The following is a 24902-nucleotide window of genomic DNA, read 5'->3' as shown; positions in this document are numbered from 1 at the left end:
ACTGTATAGTGGGCCGTCTCTATGCTCCTCGTTCACCGAAGTCTGCCTCAACTGTTCCAGTCTCTTCCCAAGATCCTCCTGTGGGATCAGCTATCCCTATTGCTCCTGCATCACCTTCTGAGTCAAGGACTACCATGGAATCGAGTGCTTCCCCGACCCCACCTTCACCTAAAGTCCCAGCATCTATCCCAGTAGCTGCTGTTGAAGGTAAGTACTTAAACTGGGAGTAAAGCAGGTTTGGTTGATTGCCAATCAACAAAGAAGGAACTAAGGATGGACCTAAAACAAAGCAACCTATAGGAATTAGCTGGCCAGAGAATCCCAGATGCGCTGCACCAAACTCCTCAATGTATCATATCATTTCAGTGTTTCTGAGAATGTTGAGGACTTTGTTTAGATTTTTGAAACTTGCTGCCTGGAAAGATTGCTTACAACTTCTCGCTGTTTTTTCTTCCCTCCTATTTTACCCTAATAAGAAAAATATTTGAGTTTTTACAGTTTTTAAATACTTGATAGGTTTGATCACTTGAAAAAGTTTTAGGATATTTATTGTCTGTCTGAAGGAGAATATGGGATTTGAATAAATGGTGAGACTCTTTGGGAAGTTGCCATACTTTCCAAGTGTATTTCAAGTTTGTTCCGCTTTCCTTGCCCGGGATCTGAATGTAAAACATAGCATATGGTTTGTCTCCTAACCCTTTCCTTCCTCTTCTAGTTAAAGAGGTGCCTAGCTCTGCCACCAAAGAAGCCGGCAGGGCTGTAGAAGTTATGGGACCCTCAGACTTGGTCAAACAGACTAGCAAAGGTTTGTTTCTTTTGACTCTTTGAGCTTTTTGCTTGTTAATCTAAATATCAGTTGCTTTGCATATTTTTTATTACACATTATATTTTGCACATTGCTGTTTCTTAAAATTGTGAGCTAAGTCAGGCAGAGTCTACACACAAGGAGACAAATTCCTTGTGTGTGCAATCACACTTGGCCAATAAAGAATTCTATCCTATCCTAAATGTAATGAACTAAACAGTTAGTTAATAAACTCAGAACTCACTAGATGACTTTGAGCCAGCTACTTCATCTCAGTGCAATTTACAGGATTGCCTGGGGATAAATGAAGACTTGATCACACACCCAATAACATCCCCTTACTCATTCAGAAAAGTGGAATATTAATGCAAAATTAAATAATCACTGCTAACTAAAAAAAATCTTACCAGGTGCATATAATTTATTTTTTTATTGAAAAGTTTTATAAAAGATACAAACATTTCCCCCCCCCCACCCGTCCACCCTCACCCCATTCCACCCCCCTTGCTCACCCACCCATCCTTTCCCCCTTCCCCCCCACCCCCCTCCCTAGACTTCCCAGAACAAGCACAGGGTATAGCATTCACAAACATAAAACTAAAATATTATAACAATTTGTTGGCTTCAAATTCTCCCTAGGTCTTTTAACTCCTTATAACTCAAAACACTATAAACATAAACTAAAGATTAAAAATGTTTCATTCATAAGCTATATAAAACTTCTTAGTCTGATACTTGTTCTGAATATAGTCAATCCATCTTCTCCATTCCGATATATATCTTTCGTTTGAGTGATCTTTAAGATAGGATGAAATTTTTGCCATCTCTGCCAAATGCGCAACTTTTAGTGTCCATTCCTCAATAGTAGGTAGATCTTCTTTCTTCCAATACTGTGCCACCAGTAACCTGGTTGCTGTTATTAAGTTTAAAACCAACTTAGTCTCTGTCACAGTACAATCCGTAACTATTCCCAACAAAAAAAAAACTAGTGTAAATTTGATCTTTTTCTTTAAAATATTTTGAATAATCCACCATATTTTTATCCAAAAAGCCTTAATTTTTTTACATGTCCACCATATATGAAAATACGTAGCATCTTCACACTCACATCGCCAACATTTAGATTGTAAATTTGGATACATACAGGCTAGTTTTTTTGGATCTAAATGCCATCTATAAAACATTTTATAAAAGTTCTCTCTTAAATTTTGGGCTTGTGTAAATCTTACATTTCTAACCCATATCTTTCCCCATGTTTCCATCATTATTGGTTCTCCTATATTTTGTGCCCATTTTATCATACAATCCTTGACTAGCTCTGTTTCTGAATCTATTTCCACTAATACATTATACAACCTTTTTATGTGCATTTGACTTTTGTCTCTTATTTGTTTTATCAAGTTCTCATCCTGTTGCAAAATACCAATTTTCTGATCTTCTCCCCATCTGACCTGCAGCTGTCCATACTGAAACCAAGTTCTAATTATTCCTTCTTCTCTTAATTGTTCCATAGATTTTAGTTGTAATCTAACTCCTTCTTTATAAAGGAGTTCCTTATATATAATCTTATCTTGTTTTTGCTCCACATTTATATTCTCTATCGCGTGTCTGGGTATTGTCCATATTGGTAATTTATCGTTTAATTTGTATTGATACTTCTTCCAGACATGCAATAAAGCATTCCTTAATATATGACTTTTAAAAGTCTTATCTATTTTCTTATCATACAATAAGTAAGCATGCCAGCCGTAGACCAGACCATATCCTTCAATGTTTAATATCCTTTCCTCCGTTAAATTTATCCAATCAGTAACTGCTGAGAGGGCAGCGGCTTCATAATACAATCTTAAATTGAGCATTTTAAGACCTCTTTCTCGTGTATCTTGCCTTATCTTTTGATTTACTCTCGATTTCTTCCCTGCCCACACAAACTTATTTATGCCCTTCTGCCATTCCTTCAGATTTTCATCTTTTTTAAATATAGGTATCATTTGAAAAAGAAATAAAAACCTTGGTAAGACATTCATTTTTACTGCCGCTATCCTTCCCAACAAAGACAATTGTAATTTTTTCCACTTTTCCATCTCTTTCTGTATTTTTTGCCACAACGGTTCATAATTGTGCTGGTATAGTTTCATATTTGTAATCATAATATAAACCCCTAAATATTTAACCTTCTTTACTATCTCAAATCCTGTTACCCTTTCTATCTCTTCTTTTTGGCTTCTAGTCATATTTTTAGATATTATCTTTGTTTTAGCTGTATTTATTTTAAAACCAGATACTTGTCCATATGGGTTAATTATATCCATCAAGGCTGTAATCGATTGTGCTGGTTGGGCTAAGGTAACAACCAGGTCATCCGCAAATGCTTGTAACTTATACTCATGCTGTCTAATTTTAATTCCCTTTATTATATCTGTCCCACGTATTTTACTCAGTAAAATTTCCAGCGTCAAAATAAACAACAATGGAGACAAGGGACAACCTTGCCTTGTTCCTTTTTCTATATTAAAAATATCTGTTAAACCACCATTGATTATTATTTGCGCTGTTTGTTTCTGATATATTGCCTTAATAGATTTATAAAATATTCTCCAAGTTGCATCCTTTCTATTAATTTCAATAGAAAATGCCAATTCAATCTATCAAAGGCTTTCTCCGCATACAAAAATACTAGCACTGCGGGGACCTGGTCGTTCCTCCTCAAATACTCTAGTAAGTTAACAATTTGCCTTACATTACTTTTCATTTGTCTACCATTTATAAAACCAGTTTGATCATGATGAATCATTTGCTCATAACTATCATTAATCTATTTGCTAATATTTTAGCAAAAATCTTATAATCTTTAAAAGTGAAATTGGCCTGTAGTTTTTTGGATCTGTATGATCTTGACCCTCTTTTGGGATCAAAGAAATAAAAGCTGTCTTCTAAGTTGGAGGTACCTCTCCTCCCTGTTGTATATTGTTAAATAATTCCTTCAGTGGTTCCACCATTTCCTCCTGTAAACTTTTATAATAAACAGCTGTCAAACCATCCATCCCAGGAGCTTTACCCACTTTCAACTGCTTAATTGCAAACAAAATTTCCTCGGAAGTTTTCAATTGATTTAAACTATCCCTCTGCTCTTTTTTAGTTATATAAATATTCTCTTTCTATAAATATCTATCTATATTTGTCTCTTGAATTTTATCACCAGTATACAGCCTTGAGTAAAACTCTAAGAAAGATTTTTTAATCAGTTCTTGCTCATAAACCTCTTTACCTTTGTATTTTATTTTCTCTATAGTCCTTGATTTCTGCTTTTTCAACAAATATGCTAACCATCTACCAGGTTTATTGGCATTACAAAAAGTATTATGTTTAGCATATTGTAAATTAGTTGCCACGTGATCTGCTGTTAACATGTTAAATTGACCTTTCAGTAAATTAATTGCCTCTTTAATTTTCTTATCTGTTGGATTAACTATCAATGCTCGTTCTTGTTTTTTAATCTCTTCTTCTAATTCCTTTCTTTTTTCCCTGTTTTTTTTGTACTTATTATTCAAATATATGCTTTACTTGCATCCCACACCATTTCCATCGATGTACCCTTTTGCATATTCATAACGAAAAATTCTTTTATAAATTTTTTACACTCTTTAACATTTTCTTCATATCTAAACAAATTATTTAACCTCCAGGACCTCCTAAGCCCCTTTCCATAGTCCAGTTCCATCCAGACTGGACTATGGTCTGTCAATATTCTTGAACAAATCTTCGTATTCTTCACCCTGGAAAAGAGGTCGTTAGTAATTAGGATAAAATCAATCCTTGAAAAGGATTGATGTCTATCCGAAAAGAAAGTAAAATCTTTTTCTTCTGGGTTTCTTTCACGCCAAATATCCCTCAATTCCCAATCATCCATCATCTCCAAAAACGATTTGGGCAGTCTTGCTTTTGCTGAAACATTTTGCTTAGGTCCCTTCTTGTCCTTTTTAACATCCAAAACACCATTCCAATCACCCAGTAGGATACAAGTTTTATATCCCCACTGTGTCAACTTAGAATGTAGGAAATTATAAAATTTTTCCTGTTGTTGGTTCCAATTAAAAGTAATTTTTCTCCCTTTATTAAAAGTTAAATCGCTAAGAATCTTCCTTGATCATCTGCTTCAATTAATTTAGCAATTAAGTCTCTTTTCAATTATATAACTATACCATTTTTCTTCTCTGGTGCTGCCGCTACATAATGTGTACCTAATCTTGTATTCATTAAATATTGTTGATCTTGTATCCTAATATGAGTCTCTTGTAAACAAATTACGTCATTTTTAAATTGTTTAAGATAGTGAAATATTTTCCTCCTCTTCTGTGAAGAATTCAAACCATTAACATTCCAAGTTAAAAATCTAGTTCCCATGTTTGGGCCTCTGAAGCATTTGGAGCATTTGCTGATGGTCTTGCCTCATTTGACTTTTAGGTCTAGCTCCTCCCACTGCTTCTGTTTTTGTAGTTCCTTGAGTTGCCATCTGGAGTTGTTGCTGTCTTAATTCTTCCTTACGTTTAGCTGGTGCTGCTCTGGTGCTGCTCTGATCCTTTGGTTCTTCTGGTATATCAATTAAATCAGCAATCTGGATTTGTAGCAAATCTTCTTGACTGGTCGAGGCTCCCCGCTGGACTACTGTCATCAGCTCTTCTCTTTCCATTACTTCCTTTTTTCTTTTAACTTCTGGTGACTTTGGTGGCCCAGCCTTTAACACATTGGCATAGAAATCTCTTGCTTTCCATACTGTATTAAGCCGGTATCTCTCGCCCGAATAGTTCACCACTAGACCGGCTGGCACTTCCCATCTATACTGTATTTGGCGTTTTCTCAGTTCATCCACCAGGAAGGCATATTCCCTTCTGGCTCTCAACATTTTGGGGGGGATTTCTTTCATTGTCATCACTTCCTGGCCTTCAACTTGAAACTTCTTTTTAAAGGTAGCCTATAAAATTTCATTACGTAGTCTCCTTGTGGTAAAGTATATTACAATGTCTCTTGGTAAATGTTTCTGTCTGGCCACCCACGAATTGACGTGATATATCTTGTCAATGTGCCAGCCTAACTCCACTGCTCCCCCAACATCTGTGCCAATCCTTCTGACATCATCTCTTTCAAATTCTCTTGTTTGTTCTCCTTCACCCCTCTTATTCTTAGAGCAAATTCCATATCTTTGTATTGAACCATTGTTACATCAGCTTCAGCCCTTTCAATTTTGTTCTGAGTCTCTCCTAATTTATTGTCCAAAATTTCAGTACATTGCTTAATCTCTTCAACCTTATCATCCAAAATTTCAATGTTACCTGCCAAACTTTAAATGCCAGTATTATATCATCCCTAATCTCATCTGAAACAGTCTGTATTTTTTCATTAGTTTCATTACTTTTTTCATTAATCACAGTAGCAATTTTATCCTGTGTAACTTTTAGGGCTTCTTGTAGCATTTCAAACGTTAAAGTCTGTGGATCTGTTGGGGGAACAGAGGCTTGCATTCTAGAAGTATGGGCTGGAGAGCTTCTGGCACTCCCAGTTCCTTTAATAGGAACAGTCTTTACAGGTTTTGAGGCCATTTTTCAGTTTAAGTTAATCTTTGTATTTTAATCAGAAGCCAAAAAGAAGAGTTCAACAAAATCAAAAATTTTCCAGTCTTAAATTGATGTCTTAAAATCCTCCTTCTCTCAGTACAAAATTTTTTCCAAGCAAGAGGCTGTCAGTGAAACGAAACTTTCCTGTAACTTTCACGTTCCACGCCCTTTCAAGCCTCAATCGCCATCTTGTTACAAGTTTGCTAAGTTGTTATTTCCGAAGGAGGTAATGAACAATGGAGTTAAGTTTAGATACTTGCAGTCTGACTTCTCCTGGCTTGTTCTGCCTGCAGCAATTTAGAATGCTGGAGATCCCCTCAGTTGTTATTGGCAGAATTGGTCGCGGTGCCTTGCTTCGCTAATTAGCAGAGTCGTCCCAGGTCCGGAGCAGATTGACAGGCTTCTAGGGAGCTCTCACCCTTCGTGCCCCAGAATTTCTCCTAGGGCACTTGCGGAGCTCTACCTTCACCTGTCAGCTCTCCTCTCTCCCCTTTGCCCGGGGAGAAAGTTTCCAAGTCGCCAGACAGCTGTTTTTCGGCTGTTCTGGCGGCTTTTACGATATCAGGGATCGGGCGCTCATGGAGGAGCATCTGCGACGCACGCGGAGCCAACCGGAAATCCCAGGTGCATATAATTTAGTTTTCTGCTTGATAACTTGATACTTTCCCCTCTAAACACTGCTTTCATCGCATCCCAAACAATTTCAAATTTAACCTCTCCATTATCATTCAATCTCCAACATTCTTCCCATTTTTTAAATATCCATTTTTTATCCTCTTCATTTTTATACAGTTTTTCATCATATCTCCAACAACTTCCTTTTTTCTCAAAATTAAAATCTATTTCCATCGTAACTTCTGCATGATCAGAATCCTTAAAAATTCCCACATCTATCTTATCCACATTATTCAACAAATCTTTAGAAACTAAGATATAGTCAATTCTTGAATATGTATTATGTATCTTAGAGTAAAAAGTGTACACTCTTTCAGTTCCTTTCACTTCTCTCCAGACATCCACCACGCCGTTTTGAAACATCCATTTATTTAAGGTCCCCATTTTATTTGCTCCTCCACAACGAGTGGGGTTAGTACTATCTATTTTATCTCTAATTAAATTAAAATCCCCAGCCACAATTACTTTCCCTACACTTTCGATTTCCAAAATTTTAGTTATTTTTTCAAGAAATTCTTTTTGCTTCTCATTTGGTAAATATAAATTAACCAGTGTCACTTTTTCCTCGTTAATATTTCCCACAATTATTAAATATCTTCCTTCTTCATCCACAATTACTTGTTCTTTTTCAAAATATACCCTATCTGATATCAATATAGCAACTCCTCTAGCTTTTGAAGTTCCAAAAGATTTTTCATAAATTTGCATACCCTTTATGTACATTTTATTTGAGTCTTCAGATTTCTGATGGGTTTCTTGCAAAAATAATATATCTGGTAAATCTCTTTTAATTTTAAGTTCCAATCGTCTTCTCTTGATCTGATTCCCTGTACCCTTCACATTCCATGTCATTATTTTTATTAAACCCATTTAAACTGTAACTTTTTTAATCCTTTCCCCTCCTCTTCCTTTCTGTGCCCAGATCCCAGCACCAATCTCCCACATTCCAAACAACATTCAACATAGAAGAAAAAAAACAATAAAAAAAAAACAAAAAAGGACAAAAAAACCATCAAACATTGAATAACAAACAATATTCGTCCCCCACATCCTCAATTGGTTTCCGCCTCTATAAAGAGAGTGGGGGAGAGGGGACGTGCCAATGGTCGGGTCACTTCTTTCGGGTAGTCTACTTAAATTCATCTCTCAGAGAAAAGGGTGGTAATTTCTCCCCGCACTCAGCTTCCTGCAATTCTTTTTCAAGATCCTTGAATTTCTTATCCGCTCCATCTCCCATTATATCATCACGACTTTTCTTTTGTTCAACCATCGCAGGTGAGATTTCCTTCCGCTTTAGTCCTTTAGGATCTTGTCCTCCAGCAGCCCCTTTTTCTTCTGGTGTTGATGTTTTTGCATATGTTCCACCCATCTTGAGCATTTGATCTTTTATCTCTGTTACGTCCTCATACTTTACAATCAATCCAAGTTCGTGTAAGTATAACACTGCATCTGTTTCCAAAGTAATTATTTGCATTCTTCCTTTATAAAAAAATTTTAGTTGCTGTGGCGGTCTCCAGTTATATTTAATTCCATTGTCTCTCAGAACCTTTGTGATTGGTTTCAAAAAAAATCTCCACGCCCTTTCTTCTCTTGATATATCCGGAAAGACTTGAATAATTTTCTCCTCAAATTTCAAAGCTTCACCCATCTCTCTCACTTTCACCATCACTTCCAATTTGTCACTAAGATTTGCAAATCTGACAAGTACATTTCTATTTAAGCCGTTTTGTCTTTTAAACCCAATTCTAAAAACACTTGCCAGATTTGTTGCTGTAAATGTGATTTGTGTATCCAAGTCATTGAGCCATTTTAAAACTCGTTGTTTTAAATTGTCCACTTTTTCTTCTTGAATTCCACGAATAACCAGATTATATTTCCTCGCTTCTTCTTCCAAAAGACAAATTTTTTTATCTTGTTGTTCATTTTTAAAAAAGATTTCTCCAATTTGCCGATCTATCTTTGCATCATGTGTATGAATCTGCTCAATTTCATCTTTAATTATTGTCATTTCTGCTGTTTGCTTTGCAAAATTTTCATTCATTTCTTGCTTCATTCTTTTAATTTCCAATGTCATATTATCCATACTATCTGACAGTCCTGATATCTTTTCACTAATTTTGGTTAAGGCCACAGCAACTTGTTGCATTTCTAAAGATTTTTGGGTCGCCATTTTTTAATAAGTTTTAATTATCCACTTTTGCCAAGAGGGTCTGTAATGAAGATTAAGGGACAGCAATCCAATATTGAAGCTGAGACAGCTTATTATTGCACTCAAAAGGGCCAGCAATAAAAGTTTATAGTTCTCAATTCAGCTTATGTAATTTCCCTAAAAAAAAAAAAGCTAACATCCGTTGGAAGGCACTGCCCAGAAATACGTTTTGCCGCTTCAACTCAGGCACTTTCACAAACAAAAGATCAACTTAAAGTTCACATATTCTTCCAAGAGAGAGAAAAAAAAAAACCCCTTCCACCAGTCTTTGATGTTCCGTGCCTTTATCTCACAGCAAAAACAAACACAGATCGCAGTAATAATGAGAACAAAGACAGCTATTTACTCCAAATATGCAATCGCGACTGCCTATCTGGTCACCCCTCGCTCCTTCCACTTTCCCAAGCTATGAAAAGCTTCAAAATTTGAGTCGTTCAGGGTGACCTACCGATTCCAAAGTCCAGTCTGCTTGGGCAGTAGCTCTTACGATACAATTTATAAAATTTTGGTCCTTATCAGTGCATTTCAAACACTTTAATCCACATTTATCTTCCGTAAAATGCCCTGCGAAGTGGAGAAAACGTCCTCACACCACCACGGCCATAACCACGCCCCGTGCATATAATTTAGTTGGCCGCCAGAAACCAATACCATCTGGATTTATAGGAATACGGCTCCCATAATCCTCAGCCAATTACTCCCATTTAATATTAGAGTACCAGATTTGAGATGACTTAACAGAACTTGGAAATTGATACTAAATCTTCAATTGTGGCAATTGCACTGTTCTAGGCCTCCAAAATGAGCAAAAGAGGAATCAGCTCGAAGAGTTGAGGAAGTTTGGAGCCCAGTTTAAGGTGAGCACATTCTCTTATTCCCCTTCGTTTAAAGAGGAGGAAAACACAGAGCACTTTTAAAATAGAAACATAAAATAAAAGCAGTTTTCTTACCGTGGTTGCTTACCTCATGTCTCTTCCTAGTTACAGCCCAGCTCCTCTCCAGAGGCCACCCACGACCCCTTCCGGCCAAAGGAGTCTCTTGAAGGGAAAGTAAAAGACAAGCTGCCAGAGGTGTTGGTTGGGGCAGGCAGTTCGTGTGAAGTGTCTGAAGAGTGTCCCAAGCCCAGCCTGGATTTCTGTGAAGGCAGCAGCAAGGAGGAGAAAGGATCCTCTGAGGGCATGGAACGCCAGACCCAGACTGCCAGTCCTCTGGGTAAAGGGGAAGCAGAGGACAAGGAAGATGGTCCTGTCTCAGAGTGAGTATGGGGGGAACCGGAGTACAGTTAGTCCTTGATTAACGGTAATTAAGCCTGAAATTTCTGTTATTAAGCAAAACATTTGTTAAGTGAATTTTGCTCCATTGTATGCCTTTCTTGCCCCAGTTGTTAAGCAAATCAATGCAGTTAAGTTAGTAATACAGTTGTTAAGTGAATCTGGTTTTCCCATTGACTTTGTCAGAAGGCCGCAAAAGGTGATAGATCACATGACCCCTGAACACTTCAACTGTCATAAATATGAGTGCGTTGCCAAGTGTCTGAATTTTGATCATGTGACCATGGGGATGCTGCAATGGTCATAAGTCACTTTTTTTAGTGCTGTTGTAATTCAAGTGGTCATTAATTAACTGTTGTAAGTTGAGGACTGCCTGTAGATAAGATTGCTGCATGTTTGTCTACGTTCCTGTCTCATTTCCATTCTACTCCCATCCAGGCAGGTGAAGAAATCAACGTTGAATCCTAATGCAAAAGAATTCAACCCCTCAAAGACACTTCTTTCTGTGGTGCGTAACTAGCTCTGGGGATAGTGAGGGTTGACGTGATAGGTTTTGGGATAACAGCACCTTCTTAAGTTGCTTTCATAGTCAAATATCTAATAACTGCTGCCTTTTTCCCCAGAACAAATCAACAAGTACGCCTACATCACCAGGGCCTCGGACCCATTCTACACCCTCCATCCCAGTGATTACCCCAGGGCAAAGTGGCATGTACAGCACACAATATATTTCTTACATCCCACAGATTCACATGAACCCTCCTGTGCAGGTGAGGTGGGAGGAATGATACCTAAATGGTCCTATCTTTGCACTGTATGTTATTGGTTCTTTACAAAGTATATCAGGTAAGGATAGCATTAGAATTAATTAGTTTGCTGCTATTCTCTGCAGACACCTCAGATGTACCCCTATCCTGTTTCCAATTCTGTGCCTGGACAGCAGGGGAAATACCGAGCTAAAGGTGAGGAGATTCTTGGCCAAAGCCTCATTGATCATGGGAAATTTGCCTGGAAGGTTCAGCTGTTCTGCCACTTGGAGGAAAAAAACCAAGAATATAAAAGGCTTTTCTTAATCCATTTATTTTTCCTGAACAGGGTCTTTACCTCCCCAGCGTTCAGACCAGCACCAGCCCACCTCAGCTCCTCCCATTATGCAAGCAGCAGCAGCTGCAGGGCCCCCTCTGGTAGCTGCTACTCCATACTCTTCATACATCTCCTACAACCCTCAGCAGTTCACAGGACAACCTACTATGATGCAGCCCATGGCCCACTATTCCTCGCAGGTAGATTCAATAAATTTCAAGGGAAAAGAGATACGTGTGTTTATCTGTTTTGCTCATATTTTCTATTTTTTTCCCCCTTCCTTCTAGCCTATGTTTGCCCCCATGCTGCAGAGTAACCCCCGTATGATGACATCTGGCAGTCACCCCCAAGCTATCGTCTCATCATCTACTCCACAGTATTCTCCAGCAGAACAACCTACACCCCAGACTCTTTATGGTACCTTTATTGTTAGCTGAAGTCTGAGCTTTCTTTCTTTCTTTCTCCTGCCACGTTGCTTTGTTGACTGCTGCTTGCTGCTTCTCTCCCCAGCCACAGTGCATCAGTCGTATCCCCATCATGCCACACAGCTGCATCCGCATCAGCCTCAACCAGCTACCACACCCACGGGCAACCAGCAGCAAACCCAACATGCCGCCCCCAGCCCTGTGCAGGTACTTGGAGGGAGGGGGAGGAACCAAGTATGGAGTTACTGCATAGGAGACACTTAATGCTTGTCTTGGCACTCAACACTCTGCTATTTGATTTTATGTTTGAAATTGGTCCTACAGCACCATGATCCTTCAAGCTCTAGAAATTCTAGGTTGGCATGAAAAGCAATCTTGCTTTTAAAGTGATGTTCTGTCTACCTCGATTCATGAAACTGCTGTTACAAAATTGAAGCACCAGGGACAAACTTTATTAATGCTTGCATGCTTTATATTGGGGAGAAGGCAATTTAGGAATTAAACAAGATGCTGCTTTGCAACTATTTTTGATTTGAGTATTAATATAAGACAAATGGGGGGAGGCATATTTTCTGCAATGGAAATGCAGAACTGAGGACAAGTGGGTGGTTGGAATCTACCCACCATAACTGATGTGTAGCTTTTTTGGATATGATCTTTAAATAGAAGTACTTTCTATTGGAATTTATATTCAAAATGTGAATAATTTAAATCTATGACAACATGATCAGTGAGTCAGAGGGTTATGTGTTATATAAAGGAGATCGGAAGGCTAATTTAATAAAAATAAAATGCCATTAAAACAAATTTAGTCATTCCCATCTTTCCCACAGATAAATGCACGCTAACCTAAGTTGCAAATCTTGCTTTTCTCTATAAAATACCAAACGTATTCCTTGGAAATAATGTAAAAAGAAAAAATAATGCAAATTCTGGTAGTTGAAGTGTGACTCTTGTGTTTTCTACTATAGCACCAAGCTGGACAGCCCCCTCATTTGGCCAGTGCTCAGCAGCAGCAGAACCTATACCACACAGCTACACTGACGGCTACACCATCATCCATAACCCCAGGGCCCAGCGCTCAGTCTCCACAGAGCGGTTTCCCACAGCCGACAGTTTATGCCATTCATGCCCATCAGCAGCTGCAGCACGGATACACCAACATGGCCCATGTCACTCAGGTGAGTATACCTGACCTTGGGAAGGGAAAAGGGGCAGCGTTCTTGACCATGGAAGACATTTCTGAGTGTCTGTCCTCATAAACACTCAGTTTGACAACCCAGGAGTTGGATGTGACCAGTAACATTTTTCGCGGCAATTGATGTATGAGAAAAAATGTTTTTTTGTCTACTAGGATTGCTTGGACAAACATTTAAAAACAGGATACTACATAAGTTTGAGCGAAGATTGTGTCAGTATTAGTATCAAGAATGGCAATTGTTTCCTGAATTATTTGTTATTTAATAATATTTCATTATTAAATATTCTTTGAACAATACTTGGAATTAGGTTAAGTGCCTCATCTAAATTTCAGTAGCATGAGTTACATCAGTTGCTAAATATATGTTCTTAAATTAGAAACTTTGGCATTTTCTCTGCTGGCTAATTAACGTGTTTCCCCGAAAATAAGACTCTGTCTTATATTTTTTTTGAACCCTGAAATAAGTGCTTGGCTTTATTGTCATGTGCTCAAAAGCCCAATTGGGCTTATTATCAGGGGATGTCTTATTTTGGGGGAAACAGGGTAGTTGATAAATTGGCATATCATTTATTAAAACCCTCAAACTATTCTTGTCTACTACAGGCCCATGTCCAGACTGGAATTGCAGCTGCCCCACCACCTCACCCTGGAGCTCCCCAAGTCATGTTACTGCATCCCTCACAGACTCATGGTGGACCCCCTCAAGGAGGTGTGCCCCAGAGTGGTGTGCCCACGCTTTCCGCCTCCACACCATCCCCCTACACATACATAGGGCACCACCAAGGTAAGCCTGTTATTTAAAGCCAGGGGTGGGAAGAAGGTGGAAAGATGAGTCCTCTGATGTACCAACTTGATCCCCATCTAGCATGTCCATATGGGTGGAAATTAAGATTTTGTAGTCAGTATTTCTGATCAGGATAAATTGGCTACTCTGAAGAATTGATTGAATGTTGATGGCAATTGGGCAGGGCTTGCCATGCAGATAACATACTACTGTTTTGGATTTTGGTGTGCCTTTGTGGTCCTCACTGTCTCTTTCTTCTCTTTTCAGTTCAGTCTCATCCCTCCCAGCAGCTTCCATTCCACACCCCTGGGAATTGATGTCCACGCTTCTCCCTGTGACCTGAGACCCCAGCCAGCTATGGCTCTGTTGCTGACCCCCCCAAGCCTGGGCCATCCCTTGTGCCCAAGGCAGAGGCCCCTGAAGGGATGCAGTCTGGCCCAGCCCCTTTTGGCAAGCACCTTCCTTTCCGTTGGTTTAGTGAAGCCTGCCCTGGGTACTGTTGACCAGCGGGATGGAGCAAGACCCCTTTCTATTGCCCAGAGAAGGGCAGGGTTTATTTTCTTTTATTTATAACTCCACTGGGGTTTTTAGAGCAAATGCCACTTTCCCACATTAACTTGACAAGGACATGACCATATGGACAAATCTTGACTTTTTATTAAGTAAAAATATTTAAAAAGTTAAAAAAATAAAAATTTAAACTAACTAATGTTGGGCTTGGGGTGAATGTGTGGGAGGGCCAGTCTGTAAGCAACAATCCTTAATTGTGGTTCTGCAGCATCAGAGAGGAAGAATTTGTGACCTGTCCAGCATACATAGCTCAACCAGACTTGAAGAACTGTTTTGGAATTCAGCATTGTTGTCTAGCAGCATAATTTTCCTCTCTGAAAATAGATCATCAAGGATTAGTAGTTTGAGTGACAGTGAAACAGATCCTAAAGCAGTAGTTTTTAGTGCTGGGTTATCCTGTGAATGCAATTACACACCAATTTAAAACTTTTTAATTGATGCTTTTATTGGAATCAATGACACATTAAATTTAAGGACTTTGGAGATGGGCAAAAACAGTATACTTGTGCCATAATTCAATTTGGCCTCTGAAGGAATCTTGGTTGCTATTGTTTTTTCATAATTATAAAGAGAAAACAAGGATGATGCTGTGACTGAGATGTTAAATCTTTATTTGTAGAGACTATTTTGAATCACTTTAAAGTCCCGGTTTTATACCTCAGCAAGTCACCATCAGAATTCTTTTAAAATGAATGCAGGTTAAGTTCAGTGTTGTGGACCATGACCTTTTTGCTGCTCTCCAATGAAATTCAGTTTTCATTTGTCAACCTGCTTACAGTGTCATAGTCTTACTTTGATCCTGGCTAGTCAATCTGAGGTGATCGCGAACCTTTTCGGTACCAAGTGCCCAAACCAGAACACACGTGTGCACAAATGCACCGCAGCCAGAAACTCGAAGACCAGTTGGCCGGTGCACATGCATGTGCTGGCCACCTGGTCTTCTGGTTTCCAGTGCATGCATGCACGCCGGCCATCTGGTCTTCAAGTTCCGGGGCTGTGGTGCATGCGTGTGCATGTATGTTCCTGTTTGGGCACTCTGTGCCACCTCTGGCATGCATGCTATAGGTTGGCCATCACGGATATAGAAAATCTGGCATTGTATATATTCAGCTGTAATCTGAACCAACAGTTGTGAAGTGAATAAAGGAAATATCCTTTTTTTTAAACAGGAAAAAACATAGAAGAAAACAAATTTTAGAATTAAGGATAATATTAGTCCCTTCTCAACTATTATAATTCTGCTGATCATATTTGTGGAACGGGTTGGCAATGCTTAATCGGGCTAAAAATTTGTACATTAAATTTTATCAAACTCTTCTTAGTGATTCATGTAATTAGTTGCAAAAATAAGGCTGTGTATGGTTGATAGTATTTAACATCACTTTAAAAAAAAAAACTTGTCAATGCATAGTTAAAATACTGCTGGAGAACAGATAGTGATTTCACTCCTTCCAATGAGCAGTTTAGCTAGTTTCCAAATCATATTTCTTCTTTCCCATCAAGACTAATAATTCCCATCTCCATTTTTTAAATGCAGATATTTTTTCTTATATTTTCAATACTTCGTGATTTCATGTTTCCTTTCTCCTATATATGGCAGCACAAAAACATAACAAATATGCTTCTGTGGGATTCTTGGCACCCCAAAATTATGTTATCTGATTGGGTAACAAAATGTCTGCAAGCAACAAAGCCCAGAGTACCAAGAAGCTCACAGTTCAACCCCAAACTACATATATTATCTTCTGTTGGAAATGTGCTGCTTTGCATGCTGCTTATCTGTAATGGATTAAGTTGCATAGCGTGGTTATTTATGTGCTTGTGGTGCACAAATGTTTTGGAGCTTCATCAGCACACTTGCATTGAGCCAGGAATGATTCTGGACGGAAGAAAAAAGCTCCTGCTCACTTTTTAATTATTTTTATTTAAACAATTTTCACCCTTGCTCCCACCCTTTGGTGGAGCTCTCTCCTTTGAGCCAAGACTGTCACATTCATCTACTGTGCAGACCTGGATATATGTCGTCAGTTTTCTAGGAAGTATTCATGTCCAATTCCAGCTGCTGCAATTTAACTATCCCAGATATCCTCCCCTGGAGCTAGTGGCAGTATCTTTGTGACCACTCCAGTGCCCATGGTTCGAGATCCATCCCGCAGAGTGAACCGTTGTCCTTGTTCCAAGACCATGGGGTACTGCAGTATGAGATTAAGGCAGACGTTCTCACCTGGCATCACCATTTCCTACAGCAAACAAGGGAAGGTATGAAAAGATGGCAACCTACACTTAGACCTCCACAACTGCCAAGAAATGTGACAATCTAGAAATATTGAGTTAACACCCATTTACAAACCTCACTACTCGGCAGTGATCACGCACAAAAAATTAGTAGGAAAAAGTGATACAAACCTTTCCTTCAGGTAATTCTATGCGACAAGTCATATTCCAGGTCAGCGAGAACATAATTGGCATGAACTTAGACACAAAAGATCCTTGACGGCCACCTTCCTCTTTGGTCAGGACATAAACCTATAAAAACAAAACAATTTATTTTTCTTGTCTTAACTTTACAGGGTAGGAGAGCAAGTTTGGGGATACTAGCCTACCATTCCCTAGTAACATTAACATGTGCTCCAGAGTTTTATGGATGTCTCTTTCTCAATTCTCTACATGGTGTGAAACAGCATCCTAGCATTCTGCCTTCCCAAATATATTTCCCTCACTCACCTGAGCCTCAATCTTCTGATGTGGCTGGACGGAGCCAGGCTTACACATGACTAATCCCCTTCGTATATCTTCTCGTTTCACAGACCGGATCAAAGCTCCCAAATTGTCTCCAGCCTGTGCCTGATCCAACTGTTTGTGGAACATCTCGACACCTGAAGCCAATTACACACACATTTCTGCAAATTTTGTGCAACCTCCCCAGTTCCACAAAATTATACAGGTAGCCCTTGACTTAACAACAATTTGCTTAGTGACCATTCAAAGTTACAATGCTACTAAATAAAATGACTTACGACCCTTTTTCACACTTAATGGCTGTTGCAGCATCCCCATGGTCACATGATTTATATTCGGATGCTTGACAACTGACTCACATTTATGACGGTCGCAGCGCTCTGGGGTCATATGCCCCTTTGCGACCTTCTGACAAGCAAAGTCAATGGAGAAACCCAGATTCACTTAACTGTGTTACTAATTTAACAACCACAGTGATTCACTTAACAAATGTGGCGAGAAAAGTCATCAAATGGGGCAAAACTCACTTAACAAATTTCACTTAGCAACATAAATATTGGGCTTCATTGTGGTTATAAGTTGAGAACTACATGTACTTCAAGGATTGCCTCAGTCATAATTGTTTAGAAACGGACCAGTAACATGAGAAAAACTAAGCTAAAAAAACACTGGAAGAACAATCTTGCAAAAAAAAAAAAGTGGGAGGATTCTACTTACCAGTCACAACTGAGCGTAAATGTGTTTTGTAACCCACAAATTCACATTCTTCCCCTTTCTTGAGAATACCACGTTCAAGGGTACCTGCTACAACAGTGCCCCGACCTAGAACAAATTAAAATCAGTTTAAATAAGGTATAAAATAATTATAGACCTCCATCTTTAGATGTGCAAGGTATAATGTGATGGTTTGGTACCTGGAATGGAGTAAGTACGCTCTACGGGAAGCAGAAAAGGTTGATCAAGATCACGTTTTGGCACAGGGATGTATGAATCCACTGTATCCAGAAGCTTTATGACAGAATTCAATCCCAGTTCTGGATTTTGGTTCTGCAAAAAAACAACCACTGGAATTAATAATACATCTTAATAAAGGGAGGAAATAAAAGGAGCAGAGTTTGTGAAGCATAACACTGACCTCTAAAGCGCATAGAGCAGACCCTATAATTACAGGAGCTGCTTCCCCATCATAGCCCAACTCTGTAAGTAGCTCACGGATCTCCAGCTCCACTAGTTCCAACATTTCTTTATCATCAACTGCATCAGCTTTATTAATGTACACAATCACATGTTTCACTCCAATCTAGAAGGAGGGGGAAGGGGAAATTGCTTAAATTTGCAGTCTGAGCAAATGTATCGGATGATCACTAGGTTTGCCTTTTAAATCACAACCAACCTGTTTAGCAAGCAGAAGGTGCTCTCTAGTCTGTGGCATTTGTCCATCTGTTGCAGCCACCACCAGGATACAGCCATCTAATGGTGCTGTCCCAATGATCATATTCTATAGACCAAATAATGGGAAACATTATTGTCAGTTTCCAACACTAAGCTTAGAAAAACATCCTCTCATATTATTGTGGTTGGGATAACAATATCTCAAACAGGAAAGATACTTTTTTTCCCTTAAATCTTTTATGTATCTTACAAGTACAATCACTAAGAACCTTCTGCCAGGGATTCCAAAATAGGAATATTGGAATTCTTAAAAAGTTCCTTGGCATCTAGTTCCCCATGCCTACCTTGATATAATCAGCATGCCCAGGGCAATCTGTATGACCATAATGGCGGTTGGCTGTTGAATATTCTACATGGGAGGCATTAATTGTAATCCCCCGGGCCTTCTCCTCTGGTGCATTATCAATCTCTTCATATTTCTTGTACTGGGCACTTCCAGTCTCTGAAAGAACTGGAAGAAAAAGGTAAATACGAACATGGCATCACGGGTGTTTAAACTGATGTATTTGAAGGGCTGGCACTATTCCTTGTGTAAGGGGACATTAAGCCAAACAATGCTTAAAGGTTCTTTTATTTCTTTTCTGAACTTTTGAATTAGCAAAAAGGACTGTTATGTATCTCAGCCTTTTTTTCCTTATGCAATTATAAAAAATGTTAATAGGAAGAAAATAGCATCAAACTCTTTTCTCACAGTTGATAAAAGTGGGGGAGAACACACTATGTTTAATTCTTTATCTGAGCTCAAATAAGGAGAAAGCATTAAGTCTACTGTGTGAGACTTTGAAATAATACTATGCTTGAACTAATCTGAAACCCTCTGGAAGACTCCTGTGTAACAGAGCCTTAACACCTTCAAATACATTGTGATAGCTATCAATCAAGATTATTGAAGAGTAACATTTTTATTCCAAATACAAAGGCTGAAGCAAATTCTAGATGGGAATCCTAATGACTGAAAACAGCCAGAGCACCCAACACACAAAAAACTAATCCCTGCCAATTTTTTTAAATATTAAGCTTTTAGACCACCCTATTTACCAATAGCTCTGGATCAGCCTAGTCAATTGCTCCAATACGTTACTGGTGGTTCTTTAAAACAATGGCCCTTTAGTAAATAAAAAGGGAGGTGCTTAAGATATTTGGTCTCCTTTAACAACTGCACCCATCTTTCCCCAACTCTCACTTTTAGTGATGGCTGCTGTTAATGTGGTCTTGCCATGATCCACATGCCCAATTGTTCCAATGTTGACATGTGGTTTGTCCCTTACAAATACTTTTTTTGCTTCAACTGCAAAACATCGAATTGGGAATTCTAGTCCACCGAAGCTTGTGCCATGTACTGGTGGCTGCAAAAAAACAAGTAGCAATATTAAAATCTCTATGAATTTCTGCCTCTTAATTTTTATCAACACGTCTTTTCCACTCCCTGATGAAAATTTTCTTACCTTGGATAGTACATTTTGCAAGTACTGAGACAGGCAGCCACGTAGGCCTACAAAACAGAGATTATGATAGGAATCTCATTAGCTGATGGTATTCTGCTTTTACGCACTACACTGCTTCATATTCAAACATCCAATTGTACTTCACATAGCCCACTGAAATTGTTAAACTTCCAACCAAACCTTTGGACATTCTTGTTCTCAGTTCCATTCTTTCCCTTTTTGTATCATTGCATACAACTCTCAGTATAGGCATTTAACAAAAACCATATATGCTCAGAACTTCAGGTAACTTGAAAAGCATATCTAGATCGGGCAGAACTTTTATATCACCATGCAATGATCTGGTTTATACTGCATTTAATCCAAAGAGCAAGTAAGTATTTGTTGTTAGTTGCGAAGTTGTGTCCGACCTATTGCAACCCCATGGACAACTTTCCTCTAGGCTTTCCTGTCCCCTACCATTCCCCCGAGACCATTAAAGCTCACGCCAACTGCTTCAGTGACTCCATCCAGTCACCTCATTCTCTTCCGTCCACTTCTTCTTTTGCCCTCAATCGTTCCCAGCATTAGGTTCTTCTCCAGTGTGTCCTTCCTTCTCATTAAATTGCCAAAGTATTTCAGTTAAGTATAGATTACGCAAAAATATGTATAGCATATTTAAAATCAGCTTAGCTTATATTTTCTCCTTTCATCTTCTCTACATTAAATACATTTGGCTCTCTCAATTGTTTATTTTGTGATACTGGTAATGTAAATGTCAGAAATTCATTCAGAATTAGCAATTAATAGGCCAAAAATGAGCACACAAAACTTCAGAACTGTGTATCTATTGAAGAAACTCTTTTCAAAAGGAATTGGTTATACAGCAAGAAGGAACATAAAATGACTGAAACGTCCCTCAAGAGAGGGGAAACAAAATTTATTTCAGGTAAAAATCAATTTATTTCTCCCAGAGCAGAAATGTATAGACTGAAGTGTAGATTGAAGTGTGTATGTACACACACACGATATATCATACACATATATGTATATGTGTGTACATACATACACTTCAATCTACACTTCAATACATGTGTTTTATGTGTTTATGTATATATGTGTGTGTGTGTATATATCTAATATACATATACATATGTACATGTATATGCATATACCATAACCTTTATTGTCACTTTTTACTGTGCATACATTCAAAATGAAATTCCGATGCCTGCTTTCAAGTCTCAAAATTAAAACCGGCATAAAATTCAAATCATAATTATACAATTAAAAAAAAAAAAAGAAAACACTGAATCAAGAAGATGGGTTTGGCGGTAGCATATTCTCTGGTGTCGATCAAGAGCAAGAAAACGCCGCAAACAGCTTTCATAAACTGCAGCGACGTCTCGCCCAGCCCCGGTCCTTGTAGCGCTTCCGCAACCCGGTGTCTCCCACGTGTATTGGAACCGATGCTTTACGCAGACATAGAACGGGACAAAGGAGAAATTTCATGCGCGCAGGGTCGGAGGGGGTTGTTTCTCTCTTTTCCCCTCGACCGCCTCGTGGCCGCCTCCGGCATCCTCCGTACCCCAGAACCGAAGACCAGGTCATGGCGCAGAAGGTCAGGCGTGTTCCGGAGAGAACCCACGAAGGATGGGAAAACGTCGGGGCCGCCTTTTTTTCGGCCATCGGAACGTGCTTCCATCCCGCACCCCTACCCCGCGCTGCCGCCTCCTCCTCCTCCTCCTCCTCCCGCACCGGGTCCCCCTCTCAACCTCCGCTTTAACTGACCGCTACCGCCGCACAGCCGCCCTCGCGCCAGCAGCAGAGCAGAGGCCGCCATCTTCCCTTTTTTTCCTTGTCCCGGAAGGATCGTCACCAGCCGCACTCCTGATGCCCCCGTGTGTGGAGGGGGTGGGTGGGAATGGAGAGCAAGGGCACGCGCCTGATCTAACTTCCGGCTGCAAATAAAATAATTAAAAAAAAAAAAAAGGGCGCTAATTTTGACTTGAGGATCCCTTTTCCGCCCTGCAGCCGGTTTATATTTAAATTAATCCTGCGCGTTGCCTGTTCTTAAAAAGCTTAACTTCCGGTTTGCTTTGCAATGGCTTTGTTTTTTGAACGGCGATATATAAATCAGTTGGTAGAAACGCGAGAAAATTATTGGGAGGAAGGACCTAGGGAGGCTTTTGTTTCAAATCCCATCTTTCGCCATTAAAGAATAGAATAGAATAGAATAGAAGAATAGAATAGAATAGAATAGAATAGAATAGAATAGAATAGAATAGAATAGAATAGAATAGAATAGAATAGAATTCTTTATTGGCCAAGTGTGATTGGACACACAAGGAATTTGTCTTGGTGCATACGCTCTCAGTGTACATAAAAGAAAAGATACATTCGTCAAGAATCATAAGGTACAACACTTAATGATAGTCATAGGGTACAAATAAGCAGTGGTGGGATTCAGCCAGTTCGCACCACTTCGGGAGAACCGGTTGTTAACTTTCTGAGCAGTTTGGTGAACTGGTTGTTGGAAGAAATCATTAGGGCAGAGAACCGGTTGTTAGATTATTTGAATCCCACCTCTGCAAATAAGCAATCAGGAAACAATATCAATATAAATAGCAAAGATACAAGCAACAAAGTTACAGTCATACAGTCATAAGTGGAAGGAGATGGGTGATGGCAACGATGAGAAGATTAATTGTAGTGCAGACTTAGTAAAGTTTAAGGAATACTGAATCTTACCTCAACGTACTACACAGGGCTGTTGTGGAGAAAAATTGGGAATATGTACAGATACTAAACCAGAAGAGATGATATTAAAAAGTGGCACCCATCCTAGTAGAAAACAGGGAAAAGTGACTATTGCAGTTGAGTTGTGATTAAACAGGAGTATGATCTGGAAGCCAGGCCTATGTTTAGTCTAAAACAGTGATTCTCAATCCTGGCAGTTTCCCTTTCCAAAATTCCCCAACCTCTGAAATAGGGCATTACTACAAGTTATGGGTGAAAATTGCTGGCAAATAGATGTAGGCTAAATATATTAAGAATTTTTTTTTAGCAGCAAAAGACAGGCAGAGTGTGAATATGCTACACTGGAATATTTAATTAGTTCAGCCTTTCTGAAATGTGGCACTCTCCAGATGTGGTGAGACTGAAATTCCCTCAATCCCACATTGGAACAGAACACCCGAAAGTCTGGGAGTTTGAAGAAAACTAGAATTCTGCACATTCCAGTACTGCAGAATATGCACTCATCAGAAGATTGGACAAGATGACTGCCAGGAACCCATTTGGGTTAATGATTCTTCTTTTCTAAATTATAAATTACAGTGATTCCTGCTATTAGAGTTAGCTTGGTTTAGTATAGTGAAGGAAATCTATGGCATGCATGTTGATGTCTCCCAAAACATGTCACAATGTTTTGGGACACACCAACGTTCACCAACACCCAACAACTATAGGTAATCCCCAATTTACAACATTAATGGAACCTGCCCATTCATGTCGGAAGTCTGGCTCTACGTTAAATGAAACACCTAACTAAAGACCTCCCTCTCCCTGCTTTCCCCAATGCATTAGTTAAAAAATGCACGGGTCAGGCAGAGTTTGGAGTGATTCAGGGATGGGAGATATCAAGGGAGTGCAGGGACAGGCATTCCCAGGAGGCATTCCCCACCCTCTTAAGATACCTCAGGCTCTGCCTCCTGCCCCTTGGTTTCCACAAAGCCCTATGGGCCTCCTCCATACCCCATCCCATTACCATTTGCTTACTTAACTTTTTGATGAGCTCAAGAAGTCAGCGTAGAGGCCACGTGGTATAATCAAGAAGAAGAAATCAGATTTCTTTTGTTTCCCCTAGCCAGCGTAAATCACTACAATACCTTAGCTCCACCAGCGCTAGTCTGAGGCGGCTTTGCCAGCAAGGAGGGAGGTCCGGAGGGTCACGCATGGCCATCCCAGCCTCCATTGTCACCACCAAGGAGGCCTTTGCCAGCAAGGACAAAGGCCTGGAGGGATGGGCGTGCCCCTGTGGCCTCCATTCTCGATGGCAAAGCGTTCATGCAAATATGGCAAAAGGGTTTGCAAATGGAGGGAAGGCTTCAGTGCTTCAGGTCTTCCGTCCATTTACAAAGCCTTTTGCTGCAAGTTTCATCCAGGCCACGGCGAACGTTGCAGCGGTGGTTCATAAGTGTGAATAACTGCCATGGTGCTGCAAGATTTGTAATTTTGGGACTGTGTCATTTGAGGGTGGTTAGGTCGTAACTTCAAATGGTCGCTAAGTGAATGTCGTAACTCGAGGATTACCTGTATTCTCAAAAGCACATCTAAGTCTTGTGTGATTTTTGGAGGCTGTGGAGGAGAATGGGATGTGCTCTTGCACAGTCTCAGATCCTGCAAACGTGTGAGGGCCATGCTAGTGAGGCCTCCAGAGCTTTTAAAAATGTGAGAACTTGATGTGGTTTCATGTAGTTTTTGGAGGCTGCAGAGGCCACAAAAGAGAATTTGCCAAAGGCACTTCAAAAACAAAGGCTACTGTGACTTGGAGCAGCCTTTGATAGGTCTATAGGAACCCGTCAATGAAAAGAACACCGCAAAAGAACACTTAAAGGTGAGTAGTGCATAACAGAACCTGAGGATCACTG

The 24902-nt window shown here is 39.5% G+C and overlaps 3 protein-coding genes across 4 annotated transcripts in view; 1 reads left to right on the top strand and 2 right to left on the bottom strand.

Moving 5' to 3' along the window:
• Positions 1–15952, top strand: part of ATXN2L (ataxin 2 like) — a 31800-nt gene extending 15848 nt beyond the window's left edge. Inside the window, exons 11-23 of one of the 2 annotated variants that reach the window (XM_034423346.3) lie at positions 10–207; positions 716–805; positions 10094–10158; positions 10282–10556; positions 11011–11080; positions 11196–11342; positions 11465–11534; positions 11668–11855; positions 11943–12072; positions 12166–12287; positions 13052–13261; positions 13885–14065; positions 14333–15952. In XM_034423346.3, coding sequence (XP_034279237.2) covers positions 10–207; positions 716–805; positions 10094–10158; positions 10282–10556; positions 11011–11080; positions 11196–11342; positions 11465–11534; positions 11668–11855; positions 11943–12072; positions 12166–12287; positions 13052–13261; positions 13885–14065; positions 14333–14382 — 1796 coding nt within the window. In that variant the 3' untranslated portion in view covers positions 14383–15952. The remainder of the gene's footprint in view (positions 1–9; positions 208–715; positions 806–10093; positions 10159–10281; positions 10557–11010; positions 11081–11195; positions 11343–11464; positions 11535–11667; positions 11856–11942; positions 12073–12165; positions 12288–13051; positions 13262–13884; positions 14066–14332) is intronic. The other variant, XM_034423347.3, reaches the window with a different exon arrangement.
• LOC148113950 (uncharacterized) lies at positions 8127–9279 on the bottom strand. The gene has a single exon (XM_087893940.1). The coding sequence runs from the start codon at positions 9260–9262 to the stop codon at positions 8222–8224; it is 1041 nt and encodes a 346-aa protein (XP_087750066.1). The 5' UTR covers positions 9263–9279; the 3' UTR covers positions 8127–8221.
• Positions 15953–16539: 587 nt separating the features above from the next.
• Positions 16540–22388, bottom strand: TUFM (Tu translation elongation factor, mitochondrial). Its single transcript, XM_034423349.3, has 11 exons — positions 22042–22388; positions 20272–20318; positions 20010–20172; positions 19111–19277; positions 18768–18872; positions 18510–18674; positions 18289–18421; positions 18092–18196; positions 17360–17511; positions 17042–17161; positions 16540–16875 (listed from the first exon to the last, which is right to left on the bottom strand). Exons 1-11 carry the CDS (start codon positions 22091–22093, stop codon positions 16705–16707), a joined length of 1380 nt encoding a protein of 459 aa, XP_034279240.1. The 5' UTR covers positions 22094–22388; the 3' UTR covers positions 16540–16704.
• Positions 22389–24902: the final 2514 nt, after the last annotated feature.

Source organism: Pantherophis guttatus, chromosome 4, assembly GCF_059756535.1.
Source record: "Pantherophis guttatus breed Tessera chromosome 4, ASM5975653v1, whole genome shotgun sequence".
Classification (NCBI taxonomy): Eukaryota; Metazoa; Chordata; class Lepidosauria; order Squamata; family Colubridae; genus Pantherophis; species Pantherophis guttatus.
This window is presented reverse-complemented; position numbering and strand designations above follow the sequence as displayed.

Bases quoted from the DNA above. Each gene is read 5' to 3' on its own strand.
- TUFM (XM_034423349.3), bottom strand. From the start codon at position 22,093: ATGGCGGCCTCTGCTCTGCTGCTGGCGCGAGGGCGGCTGTGCGGCGGT. The intron at 18,422-18,509 runs GTCAGTGTTATG...GTTTTTTTGCAG, and splicing joins CTGCTCTATGCGCTTTAGAG to AACCAAAATCCAGAACTGGG. The intron at 16,876-17,041 runs GTTTGTATCACT...TGTTTGCTGTAG, and splicing joins TAGAATTACCTGAAGGAAAG to GAAATGGTGATGCCAGGTGA.
- LOC148113950 (XM_087893940.1), bottom strand. From the start codon at position 9,262: ATGGCGACCCAAAAATCTTTAGAAATGCAACAAGTTGCTGTGGCCTTA.